At 41.8% G+C, this 14070-nt stretch overlaps 1 protein-coding gene across 1 annotated transcript in view; it reads left to right on the forward strand.

The window, feature by feature from the left end:
• Positions 1 to 5862: 5862 nt before the first annotated feature.
• The window catches only part of LOC112253493 (copine-8-like), a 74093-nt gene continuing 65885 nt past the window's right edge, over positions 5863 to 14070 (forward strand). The window contains exon 1 of the mRNA XM_024425450.2: positions 5863 to 6089. Coding sequence (XP_024281218.2) covers positions 5995 to 6089 — 95 coding nt within the window. The 5' untranslated portion in view covers positions 5863 to 5994. The remainder of the gene's footprint in view (positions 6090 to 14070) is intronic.

Here is a 14070-nt window from a genome sequence, read left to right on the forward strand (position 1 = left end):
TGTGGTCACCTGGGTCTGTTCCTTTTGAGGGAAGGGTGGGGATTTGAAGATTGGAAGTGTGGGGAGAGCACTGAGGAAGAAGGGCTCTACAGTGATTGGGGCTGTAGCATTCACTGATCCAACTAACCTGATTGGATAGGTGAAAGCAAGGTTTCCACCTCGTAGCATTCACCTACACCAATAAAAGCTATTCTTACTCAAAGGAAGGACACAAGGTTTCAAAATATGTCTCTTCAAAGAACACCTTAGGCTAACCAGATGTATCCACTAGATGGCAATAGTGTAATTTGTTATTCATCAACAAGCAAAGCATACTAGCGGTTGTCCAGCTAGGTCACACATGGATGAACAGGAGGTATGACAACTACAGGAGAGCTTAAGAATTTGTCCCAACTGGCAACCTATTCCCTATATAGTGCACTACTTTTGACCAGTGCACTAGCAAATGGGGTGAAATTTGGGATGCACATTAATGTCTCCCGGGGCTCCCTTGGTGTCAAAATCTGAAGGCTCATTGTAATGACCTTATTGCTTACAATAACATTTTGGAGCACACACATGCAAGTGAAAACTGTAATTTACTTGTAGCTTATCCCTTGTAACTTATCTGCATATCCAGAACAAAATCGGACTATTTTCTAACTAACTATTGTCGTATTAAACAGAAATCCGTACTGGAGTAGATCAATGATTGCTGTACTGTAAGGGCTGGTTTGCCTGAAAATCTCCATTGAGAATGCTTTTTAGTCCAGAACTATAGGCTTTAGCTGTGTCTATAAAACCGGCCCTTGATGTTTTGGACATGTTTATAACTGATGGTATTTGTGATGATATGGAATTTCAATTTCAGGGTCTATGGTGAATATTTTAGAGCTACAGAGTGGAAAAGAGGTCTCTGATTTTCCAGTTCCGTGGCTATCAGTTTGTTGCAAGCACTTTGCAAGTGAAAATACACAAAATTGAACTGTAAATTATTTCATAGCTGTGGTTTTGCTCAGGAGGATTTTATCTCAGAGGATATTGTTTAATTTGTATCATGGAACACATCAGTACTGGTGTCCAGACCATTGAACTAGAAAAAAAGAATGCTTATGTTATAGATGACCAAGGACTTTTGTAATCATAAATATAATTCAGGTTAAAACGAATAGTTACAAGACAAAGTCTATAATGCTTTCAATGTATTCATCCGTTCATAATGATTCATCTTTTGTGCAAAAGATAAGTGCAGCCTACACTATTTGCAGTGCTTGTTGACTTTGTCATGTGCAAAATGCACTATTTCAGCAGTGCACTGTTTGGATGCTGTTTTTTGGGGGGGTGGATGACCAGGCTCAGTTAGGCTACCATTTACTGTTTACTCGGGAAGGCCAATGGCTACTGTAATGGCTGGTTGTGTTCATGCTAAATTAAAAGGTAATATGCAGTACCAGTCAAAAGTTTGTACACACCTACCTCAAGGGTTTTTCTTAATTTGACTATTTTCTACATTGTAGAATAGTAGTGAAGACAACACAACTATGAAATAGCACATATGGAATCATGTAGTAACCAAACCAAAAAAGTGTTAAACTAAATCAAAATATATTTTTTATTTTAGATCCTTCAAAGTAGCCACCCTTTGCCTTGATGACAGTTTTGCACACTCTTGGTATTCTCTCAACCAGCTTTATGAGGTAGTCACCTGGTTGAGAGAATGCCAAGAGTGTGCAAAGCTGTCATCAAAGCAAAGGGTTGGTACTTTAAAGAATCTAAAATATATTTTGATTTGTTTAACAGTTTTTTGGTTACAACATGATTCCATATGTGTTATTTCATAGTTTTGATGTCTTCACTATTATTCTACAATGTAGAAAAAAGTAAAAATAAAGAAAAACCCTGGAATGAGTAGGTGTCCTAACTTTTGACCGGTACTGTAAATCAAATCAAATTGTATTTGATACACATGTTTAGCAGATGTTAATGTGAGTGTAGCAAAATGCTTATGCTTTTAGTTCCGACCATGCAGTAATATCTAACAAGTAATCTAACAATTTCACAACAACTACCGTATACACACAAGTGTAAAGGAATGAATAAGAATATGTACATATAAATATATGGATGAGCGATGGCTGAACGGCATAGGCAAGATGTAGTAGATGGTATAGAGTACAGTATATACATATGAGATGAGTAATGTAGGGTATGTAAACATTATGTAAAGTGGCATTGTTTAAAGTGACTAGTGATACATTTATTACATCCAATTTTTTATTATTAAAGATTTTCAGTCTCTCGGTCCGTCTGTGGACCTATTTGGGCGGTAAGCAAATTGGAGTGGGTCTAGGGTGTCAGGTGTTATGGTCCTTGACTAGTCTCTCAAAGCACTTCATGATGACGGAAGTGAGTGCTACGGGGCGGTAGTCGTTTAGCTCAGTTACCTTAGCTTTCTTGGGAACAGGAACAATGGTGGCCCTCTTGAAGCATGTGGGAACAGCAGACTGGTATAGGGATTGATTGAATATGTCCGTAAACACACCTTGACTAGGCCAGCTGGTCTGCGCATGCTCTGAGGGCGCGGCTGGGGATGCCGTCTGGGCCTGCAGCCTTGCGAGGGTTAACACGTTTAAATGTCTTACTCACCTCGGCTGCAGTGAAGGAGAGTCCGCATGTTTTCGTTGCAGGCCGTGTCAGTGGCACTGTATTGTCCTCAAAGCGGGCAAAAAAGTTATTTAGTCTGCCTGGGATCAAGACATCCTGGTCCGTGACTGGGCTGGATTTCTTCTTGTAGTCCGTGATTGACTGTAGACCCTGCCACATGCCTCTTGTGTCTGAGCCGTTGAATTGAGATTCTACTTTGTCTCTGTACTGACGCTTAGCTTGCAAATCAGTGGAGGCTGCTGAGGGGAGGACGGCTCATAATAATGGCTGGAATTGAGCAAATGGAATGGCAAACAAATAGCAACCATGTGTTTGATGTATTTGATATCATTCCACCTGGTAAACTCAAGCCATTACCACGAGCATGTCCTCCCCGATTAAGGTGCCACCAGCCTCCTGTGGTGCAAATGAATAATGAAATCTTCGAGGAACTCATTTGTGACACTACAAAGGCAATCATGGCCCACCTGCTTTTCAATGCACTGGCATGCTAGCGAATTCCTGACTTTTCCAAACAAACCACAATTTGCTCTCAGACATTGGGTGTCCTGTGTCTACCTGGTTTCGTCTCAAATGAGTCTTTATCAGCTTGTTTAAATCATATTGTACACATAGTTATCCGCTTGCTTGGGTTTTGACAGTGATGAGAAGCTGCCTTTATACAGGCAGTGCAATTTTTATATGTTGTCCCTATTTGGTCTTTTGACCAATCAGTTCAGCTTTGAAAAAGATCTGATTGGTCAAAAGACCAATTAGTGAAGAAAAAAAATAGAATTGGGCTGCCTGTGTAAGCAGCCACAATGATAAAATGAAATGAAATGAAATTGTATTGGTCACATACACATGGCTAGCAGATGTTAATGCGAGTGTAGCGAAATGCTTCTAATTCCGACAGTGCAGTAATATCTAACAAGTAATCTAACAATTCCCCAACAACTACCTAATACACACAAAGCTGAAGGGATGGAATAAGTATGTATAAATATGTACATATAAATATATGGATGAGCGATGGCCAAGAGTGTGCAAGATGCAATAGATGGTATAAGGTACAGTATATGAGAGGAATAATATAAGATATGTTAACATTATTAAAGTGGCATTGTTTAAAGTGGCCAGTGATTTGAATCTCCATGTAGGCAGCAGCCTCTGAGTTAGTAATTGCTGTTTAGCAGTCTGATGGCCTTGAGATGGAAGCTGTTTTTCAGACTCTCGGTCCCAGCTTTGATGCACCTGTACTGACCCTGCCTTCTAGATGGTAGCGGGGTGAACAGGCAGTGGCTCGGGTGGTTGGTAATGATGCAGATGGCGCAAAGAGACCACCTGAGAAATTTCCTCTATTAAGTGAATGATTTCTCTACCAGATGCAGCAGCCCAATGAGCTAAAATATGAACAGCTGTGTCAAATTAGATTAGACACTGAACAAAAAGCTTATTTTTCTCAAATGTTCAGCACAAATTTGTTTACATCCCTGTTAGTGAGCATTTCTCCTTTGCAAAGATAATCCATCCACCTGACAGGTGTGGCATACCAAGAAGCTGATTAAACAGCATGATCATTACATAGGTGTACCTTGTGTTGGAGACAATAAAAGGTCCCTCTAAAATGTGCAGTTTTGTCACACATTGCCACAGATGTTCCAAGTTTTGAAGGAGCGTGCAATTGGCATGTTGACTGCAGGAATGTCCACTGGAGCTGTTGCCAGAGAATTGAATGTTCATTTCTCCACCATAAGCCACATCCAACAAAACTAAGGAGATGATTGTGGACTTCAGGAAACAGCAGAGGGAACACCCCCCTATCCACATCGATGGAACAGTAGTGGAGAGGGTAGCAAGTTTTCAGTTCCTCGGCATACACATCACAGACAAACTGAATTGGTCCACTCACACAGACAGCATCATGAAGAAGGCGCAGCAGCGCCTCTTCAACCTCAGGAGGCTGAAGAAATTCGGCTTGTCACCAAAAGCACTCACAAACTTCTACAGATGCACAATCGAGAGCATCCTGGCGGGCTGTATCACCGCCTGGTACGGCAACTGCTCCGCCCACAACCGTAAGGCTCTCCAGAGGGTAGTGAGGTCTGCACAACGCATCACCGGGGGCAAACTACCTGCCCTCCAGGACAGCTACACCACCCGATGTTACAGGAAGGCCATAAAGATCATCAAGGACATCAACCACCCGAGCCACTGCCTGTTCACCCCGCTATCATCCAGAAGGCGAGGTCAGTACAGGTGCATCAAAGCTGGGACCGAGAGACTGAAAAACAGCTTCTATCTCAAGGCCATCAGACTGTTAAACAGCCACCACTAACATTGAGTGGCTGCTGCCAACACACTGACACTGACACTGACTCAACTCCACCCACTTTAATAATGGGAATTGATGGGAAATGATGTAAATATATCACTAGCCACTTTATTAAACAATGCTACCTTATATAATGTTACTTACCCTACATTATTCATCTCATATGCATACGTATATACTGTACTCTATATCATCGACTGCATCCTTATGTAATACATGTATCACTAGCCACTTTAACTATGCCACTTTGTTTACATACTCATCTCATATGTATATACTGTACTTGATACCATCTACTGTATCTTGCCTATGCTGCTCTGTACCATCACTCATTCATATATCCTTATGTACATATTCTTTATCCCCTTACACTGTGTATAAATAAGACAGTAGTTTTGGAATTGTTAGTTAGATTACTTGTTGGTGATTACTGCATTGTCGGAACTAGAAGCACAAGCATTTCGCTACACTCGCATTAACATCTGCTAACCATGTGTATGTGACAAATAAAATTTGATTTGATTTGATTTATTGTCATTCAATAGATGTTCAAAGCACAGGCATTACAATGATTTAGCCTGTTAATTTGGCTACAAATCCCTTAATTGGTTAGACTGCATGTATGCAATAAAGCATTTGCTAATTGCAATGGTTCCCTAAAAGCATCAGCACAGACTAGGCCTTAAACTATAATGTGTTATCGTGTTTGGTTCTTTATTTTTGTAATTGTGTAACATTTCCCAAAGCTGAGATCTGCACATGTCTTGGATGCACTCCTCCCGGGAGTCGCGCCCTCCGCACTATCACCCATATTAGCCTGGGTCTATGCCTCGCTCTCAACTCTGCATACTAGCACGAGCTGAATCTTTCAACGGTTACACATGACGCTGGGCTGTTATGGGCGACGCTCTTGCAGCTGGCTGAGCGACACGCCTCCCGAAGCCTCGTGCAACAGCGACCCTAAGCAGCGCACCGTTTTTAACGGTTTCTTTCTTTCATGCGACCGAAGAAGGCCCGTTTAACGGGAGATTTCGACGATGAGTAGCTTCATGAATATGGCGTGTATTGGAGACTTTGACCCATTCACCGCTGCCATTCCCGCCACCAGAGTTGAGCTCACGGTGTCGTGTAGGTGAGTAGAGGGGCACTGATGTCAATTGAGTGACAGAATGCTTCTGGTATAGGCTAAGATTGTGGAGAACGGTGGATATGTTTGGTGAACTGCTAAATATAAATAGTTTAGTCCGAATTTAGTCAAGCATTCTCGCATTAATTCTGTATTTTTGGGACTTGGCCAGAAAACAGACATAGCCCATTAGGCTATAAAAATAGCATTTAATCTATACATTTGATTGAATTAAATAGTACCATTGTCATGATGGTCCATTGCTTTAGTTTATCAATCACGGTTAGTCTACATTTGAGGGATGTTTAAATTAAGTTTATGACGGTGGAACAATGTGCGTGCTATTAGTGTTTCCTAACATGACAGCTCACGATCCCTTTTGGGCTCGGCTCCACTTAATTAACTAAACAAACCGCAGTCCAGAAAAATGGATGCTGCTGAGAGAATTGATGAATGCTTTATCGTCTTAGATTAAATGTGACTTGATACAACTATAGTAGCGGGCAGCAGCTGGCTGGCTCGGGCTCCTGTGTTGCGTAAGAGCCACGCGCCTCTGTAAGACTGGGGTCTCCGCGGAGTTCCTTCTACCAGAGAGAGCTGATGATCCCGCGACTGGTCGGTCTCAGTCAGTCACAACACTCACTGTGGAGATCATTTAACACACACAGAGAGGGAGAGACGTGGAGTCGCTCAGTGCGGTGTCGGTGCACACCTGAGATTGTGGTGCTGAAGGTTGGAATTTCGATTCAATCACTGTCTGCGTCAATGATGCTCAATCTCCGATAACCGCAATTACAGCTTCTTTGATTAAGAGCCAGATCGCAATTTACTGGAGGGGAGAGTTGTCAATCTTTTCTTTTAATTTGCAGAGGGTTGTGTGTTTTATTTTATTTTATTGGGCACAGTGGACGTTAGTGCGTTTTTCCTGGTTAACATTATTTTGCAGGTTTTACTAGGCTATATAATTTCTTCCATCCTAGCCAAATTTCCTCATCTGCTTGCATGCGCCTCCCCTATATCAAGGTGGGGACTTCCCTTGTGCACTACGCTTTTCCATGTGCTAACTTTTATTATAAACTGGGTGGTCAGCCAATGCGGATTGGCTGACAGCCGTGGTATATCAGACCGTACACCACGGGTATGACAACACATTTATTTTTACTGCTCTAATTATGTTGGTAACCAGATTATAATAGCAATAAGGCACCTCTGGGGTTTACGACTAAGGGCTGTGTCCAGGCACTCCGCCATGCGTCGTGCATAAGAACAGCCCTTAACCATGGTATATTGGCCATATACCACACACCCTCGTGTCCTATTGCCTAACTACACCACAGGTCTATCAGTCTAGCTGTCGATTCTCTCCTCTATTCACCATTCATAGTGACAATAGTAGTAGTTGGATCGTTTGTCCAGATTTGCAACAGGCTAACGAGCAATCATACTACAAATAAAGGCATTCAAAGCTGCATCAATTTTCAATATGAATTGACAAGAACAAATGGGAATAGATGATAGGCAATGGACAGGCCAGGTGCATCATTGGGCATGAAAGAACAGTGAAGACATGAAACACACAGCTCAGAAAGCTCCGCTATTGATCTTGTTTCGGGACAATACAGTTATCCTACCCAGACTATAGAATTCATAATTGCATTATTGTTTTCAATTGAGTACACAATTCTACTCTAGGCTGCAGTGAAAATGTAATTTGAATGACGGCGCAAAAGCCCTGTGATTTGAATGTTTAATTCGATTTGGATCCGTTGTGGGTCCACTCTCAACAGTTTATACGGTCTAGAAAGGCACAGTAGCAGGCCAGTCTGGCTGTATTTTATTTATATTTTTACTTCTGATACAGAATGCGCTGTCTGTTTCAGATCATCATTCTTCAAAGTCGTCCTATAATAATGTCGCCACATACGCTCCCTCCGGGCAGGGCCATTCAGGAAAGTTTAACACGCACTCTGCCTTCTCTCCAATCCGAGTGGCTATTCCTCGCTCACCTAGAACCTAATGCTTCAATGTAGCCTAAATATGTATCATTTAACTTTTAAAATGTATTACCTGTGTTTACTTGCATAAACACAACCAGTCACAATGTTTTAATCTGATTAGGCTACTTCAAATGTATCCTGTAGGCATGCGCGCGTTCATCCAAAATATAATTCCAGCATCCTCAAAATGGCTTGACATTAACCAGGTTTCCATCCAACCTTTTCATACAGTACAGTAGCCTACAGTACACATTGGATAAAAAATGTCACGCCATCATGGAGTTTCCTGCAGTTTATTAGGCAACATATGAAATTCATGATGATGACTTCACAGGGTGACGAAAATGCACAGTGATGAGCGTTATGCTTGTTTCAACTAAATGGAGGGTCATATTCTTGTGACATGATGATCGATGATTGGCTGGCATTTGACAAATACAACTAATCTCACTTTTGTCCGTAGTAATCAGATACGTATCTGCAAGCTGTTGGCTAGAGCACACGTGTCAATACTAGAGTGGACACATTCGCTATATCAATGCAACATTTATTTGTGAGAAAAAAACATCGGTAGGCCTAGAGTTGAAAATGCGATGGAAACCCATTTAATTTCTGTTTTTTATTCGGTACACATTAATTTAACCTCAAATTATTTTCACTACGCATTTACACACAGACATTTATCTGCAACGAGTCAATTTGATGGAAACACAACTCTGATGGGAAAATGCACAAGGATCTCCCTTGGGATTTGATTTGACGTTACGAGTGAGAGACGTCATCAGAGCGCGCAACAGGACACTGTACTCTCTACACTCGTTTTGTTGTTTACATTAAAACGTTCTCATTAAATCGATTTTAATCTGAACTGAAGTTTTGTTACTAAGGATTCCACAACGCGGTTAGCCTTTACGGCTGGGACTGCAAGTTTCTGTTCCCTTTTTGTTGTTGCGTGGATTCCGCGAGTACTACAGACACCTGTCGTCGTCGTGGGAAAGACTCATTGTTATCTTTTCATAAAACAACTGGTTGCAGTATAGAGCTAATCTGAATACCAAGCAAATCCTGAGGGAAATCGACGAGTACCAACAGCTTTACGCTATGGGGGAACAACATACTCCTTCGTGGAAAGATACGAACACTTCACAAAATAACTTTAACTCGACAAAAAAAAAAGAATAACAGATTCATCTACAGACACGGACGATTTACTTACCATTGAGTTAGTGTCTAGTGCTCTGGCTGGAATCCATGCAACAATGGAAAAGTTGTGTAAGGTAGCAGGGCTGAGGCTGAGTTTGGAGTTCAGCCAGAGTGAAATTCTCAAGCTCCAAAGAGAAAACAAGACACTCACAGCCAAGGAAAAAATACACAATCCCAACATGGATTGTCAACTCAGAGAAACAAGGTGATGAAGTACACTCTACTAGACATACAAAGTCGTAGCATGCGTGAAAATCATTTTCTTTTCTGGTATTCCTGAGGACGCATCCAATAATGCGGAGGGTGCGATCAGAGAATTCATGAAATCCGCATTGAAACTTCCTATAGAGACTGTAAACAAGGTGGCTTTCCACCGGGTACACAGACTTGGAGCTCGGAACGACAAGACCAAGGGTCCCCGACCGATCATCGCAAAATTTGAACACTACCAACAAAAGGAGCTGATCAAAAGCAGAGGAAGGGAGCTTAAAGGGACCATATTCGGTCTCAATTACCAATTTCCGAAGGAGATGAACGTTGTAAGAGACTGTATCCGGTACAAAGACAACAAAGGATGGATGGTAGGCGTGCCTTTATCATTGTGGACGAACTCTTTATAGATAGACAGCTCAATAAAACTGTGGCTGTACAAAATTTTACAGGGACTTCAGGTTACGAAAAAAAGAAGGTATGGGAACTGTTTAAAATATCTGAACATTATGAAGTGGATATGAACACACACGTACTCAACTACATGGTTGCTTACACATACAGACTTATACATACACACACACACACCTGATTTCGCTCTCTTCTCTCACTTTCTCTCTTTTGTCTTCTCTTCTCTCCCTCTTATTGTCGAGAACTGTTTTATAATTGAATGTGTTTATTGTTTGTCTATCTTTTTTAATGTATTTGTCTACAAGTTTATATGTGTTTACAAGAAGCAAGGGGAAGATATCAGAATGGGGCATTGGGGAATAATAACATATTGTACGGAATATATTTGTACTGTGGTGAAGCCGTCTCTAGAGTAATGCACATGATCATGTGAAACGTCAATTGCTATGGAGATGCTGGGATGTGTTTTTCAATTATGTTAAAGGTAATTATGATGCGACTATGATGGTGATACGATATGGATTACAATTATGAATATTAAGTCTATACGCACTACATGTTACACACGTAGACACTCAAACATGCAAATTGGCAGAGTTATTATTTATTTGGACATCACACATTCTAGTCTTACTCTTATACAGACATCATACACACACTCATTATATCATATCCAACATCAAACACATCAACATACTCAGATTTGTTACACACATCATTTGTCTCAATTTTCTAACATCTGTGGCATTGGCTCAGAGGCAAACAGGCAAGGGAATAAAACAAATATTGCTAGAACCTATTTCTTGAATTCTAAATATCAGATATTTAAAAGCTCTAGTTTTGACCTTCATAATACCTCTGATGGCAATAACTTTACAAACACTAATTATGGTCACTTTAGCCTGAGAATAGTATCTAGTTATGGTAAGGGGTGAACTAAGTATAGCTAGTTATAATTGTAACGATTTGGCAGATTTAAAAAAACGATCAGTCTTTACATGGTTAAAAGAAAAGGAATATAGCATATGCTGTTTACAAGAAATCCACTCTACATCCTTAGATGAAGTTGTGTAGAAAAAGGAATGGGGTTGTGAAATAATTTTCTGTCATGAACAAAGGATATCAAATCAAATTGATTTATATAGCCCTTCGTACATCAGCTGATATCTCAAAGTGCTGTACAGAAACCCAGCCTAAAACCCCAAACAGCAAGTAATGCAGGTGTAGAAGCACGGTGGTTAGGAAAAACTCCCCAGAAAGGCCAAAACCAAGGAAGAAACCTAGAGAGGAAGCAGGCTATGAGGGGTGGCCAGTCCTCTTCTGGCTGTGCCGGGTGGAGATTATAACAGAACATGGCCAAGATGTTCAAATGTTCCTAAATGACCAGCATGGTCAAATAATAATAATCACAGTAGTTGTCGAGGGTGCAACGGGTCAGCACCTCAGGAGTAAATGTCAGTTAGCTTTTCATAGCCGATCATTGAGAGTATCTCTACCGCTACTGCTGTCTCTAGGGAGTTGAAAAAAGCAAGTCTGGGACAGGTAGTACGTCCAGTGAACAGGTCAGGGTTCCATAGCCACAGGCAGAATAGTTGAAACTGGAGCAGCAGCACGGCCAGGTGGACTGGGGACAGCAAGGATTCATCATGCCAGGTAGTCCTGAGGCTTGGTCCTAGGGCTCAGGTCCTCCGAGAGAGAGAAAGAAAGAAAGAAAAAGAAAGAAAGAGAGAGAGAAAATTAGAGCATACTTAAATTCACACAGGACACCGGATAAGACAGGAGAAGTACTCCAGATATAACAAACTGACCCTAGCCCCCCGACACATTAACTACTGCAGCATAAATACTGGAGGCTGAGACAGGAGGGGTCAGGAGACACTGTGGCCCCATCCGATGATACCCCCAGACAGGGCCAAACAGGTAGGATATAACCCCACCCACTTTGCCAAAGCACAGCCCCCACACCACTAGAGGGATATTTTCAACCACCAACTTACCGTCCTGAGACAAGGCCGGGTATAGCCCACAAAGATCTCTGCCACGGCACAACCCAAGGGGGGGCGCCAACCCAGACAGGAAGACCACGTCAGTGACTCAACCACTCAAGTGACTCACCCCTCCTAGGGACGGCATGGAAGAGCACCAGTAAGCCAGTGACTCAGCCCCTGTAATAGGGTTAGAGGCAGAGAATTCCAGTGGAAAGAGGGGAACCGGCCAGGCAGAGACAGCAAGGGCGGTTCGTTGCTCCAGTTCCTTTCCGTTCCCCTTCACACTCCAGGGCCAGACTACACTCAATCATAGGATCTACTGAAGAGATGTGTCTTCAATAAAGACTTAAAGGTTGAGACCGAGTCTGCGTCTCTCACATGGGTAGGCAGACCATTCCATAAAAATGGAGGTCTATAGGAGAAAGCCCTGCCTTCAGCTGTTTGCTTAGAAATTCTAGGGACAATTAGGAGGCCTGCGTCTTGTGACCGTAGCATATGTGTAGGTATGAACGGCAGGATCAAATTGGATAGATAGGTAGAACCAAGCTCATGTAATGCTTTGTAGGTTAGCAGTAAAACCTTGAAATCAGCCCTTGCCTTAACAGGAAGCCAGTGTAGGGAGGCTAGCACTGGAGTAATATGATCAAATGTTTTGGTTCTAGTCAGGATTCTAGCAGCCGTATTTAGCACTAATTGAAGTTTATTTGGTGCTTTATCTGGGTAGCCGGAAAGTAGAGCATTGCAGTAGTCTAACCTAGCAGTGACAAAAGCATGGATTCATTTTTTAAAATTTTTTGACAGAACATTTCTGATTTTTGCAATGTTACGTAGATGCAAAAAAGCTGTCCTTGAAACATTCTTGATATTTTCGTCAAAAGAGAGATCATGGTCAGGAGTAACGCCGAAGTCCTTCACAGTTTGAAATGCTGTGTTTGTCACAATATAATAGCCTGCACTTATAGTCTCTATAAACAATTGTTTGATTTACTTTTGATATTACCTAAATAAAGTTTAGAAGATTTTGTGAAGGTTTGGTGTTGCTATTATTAAGCTTTAGCTACTGCAAGCCTGTGATATGAAGGCCGTGCGCACCACCACTCAAACTGACTCCCAACAGTTGAACTTGAGGCGAGGCAGGATGCTTTAAGGCCTACCAGAGTTACGCCTTATAATCTAGCAATATTATGCTCGTCTTTATACAAAATACTGTGATTGAACATGAACAAATGAACCTCCTTCTCCTTCCTTCTACATCTGTATAGAAGACACAGTAGCTATCTGACGTTGAGATATGCTGGTGACATGCATTTCTTTCTCTTGGGATAGGCCTAAGCTTCTCTAATATCATACAGTAGATACCTGAGCCTAAAGGCCTATACATGCAATGCCCTGATGCATTTCGTGCTCAAATCTCCCACAGGTGAGCCGCAAGGTGGACAATCATTGTTTTAGGAAAGTAGCATAAAAAACAATAAAAGATATAGGCTATGAAGTTTAGCATATGCTACACATTGAAACACAAGGACTATGTTTTTTGTCATTTGTTATAGGCTGTTCAGGACATTCAGGACATGTAAATGCTGCTCATTTTGCCAATATCCCTAGTTTGATAGTGCTGGCTGTACCAAGTCAGATCTGAATGCATATTAATGTCCTGTAAATGTATTCTCGGTCACGTTGTCTGGTGCCAAAACCATGAAATGCTCATATTGTTTTATATGCAGATTTTAGAATATTCACGTGAAAATCTGTCAGAGGTGGGGCTTGGTTAGGGAGATGACCAAGAATCCGATGGTCAATCTGACAGTGCGGAGATGAGAGAACCTCTGTAAAAGGCACATGACATTCCGCTTGAATTTGACTAAAGGCACCGAAAGGACTCTCAGAGCATGAGAAACAAGATTTTCTGGTCTGATGAAACCAAGATTGAACTCTTGGGCCTGAATGCCAAGCGTCACATCTGGAGGAATCCTGGCACCATCCCTACGGTGAAGCATGGTGGTGGCAGCATCATGCTGTGGGGATGTTTTTGAGCCGCAGGGTCTCGGAGACCAGTCAGGATCGAGGGAAAGATGAATGGAGCAAAGTACAGAGAGATACTTGATGAAAACCTGCTCCAGAGCGCTCAGGACCTTAGACTGGGGTGAAGGTTCACCTTCCAACAGAACAACGACCCTA

This window comes from Oncorhynchus tshawytscha, linkage group LG06 (genome assembly GCF_018296145.1).
Source record: "Oncorhynchus tshawytscha isolate Ot180627B linkage group LG06, Otsh_v2.0, whole genome shotgun sequence".
Lineage (NCBI taxonomy): Eukaryota > Metazoa > Chordata > Actinopteri > Salmoniformes > Salmonidae > Oncorhynchus > Oncorhynchus tshawytscha.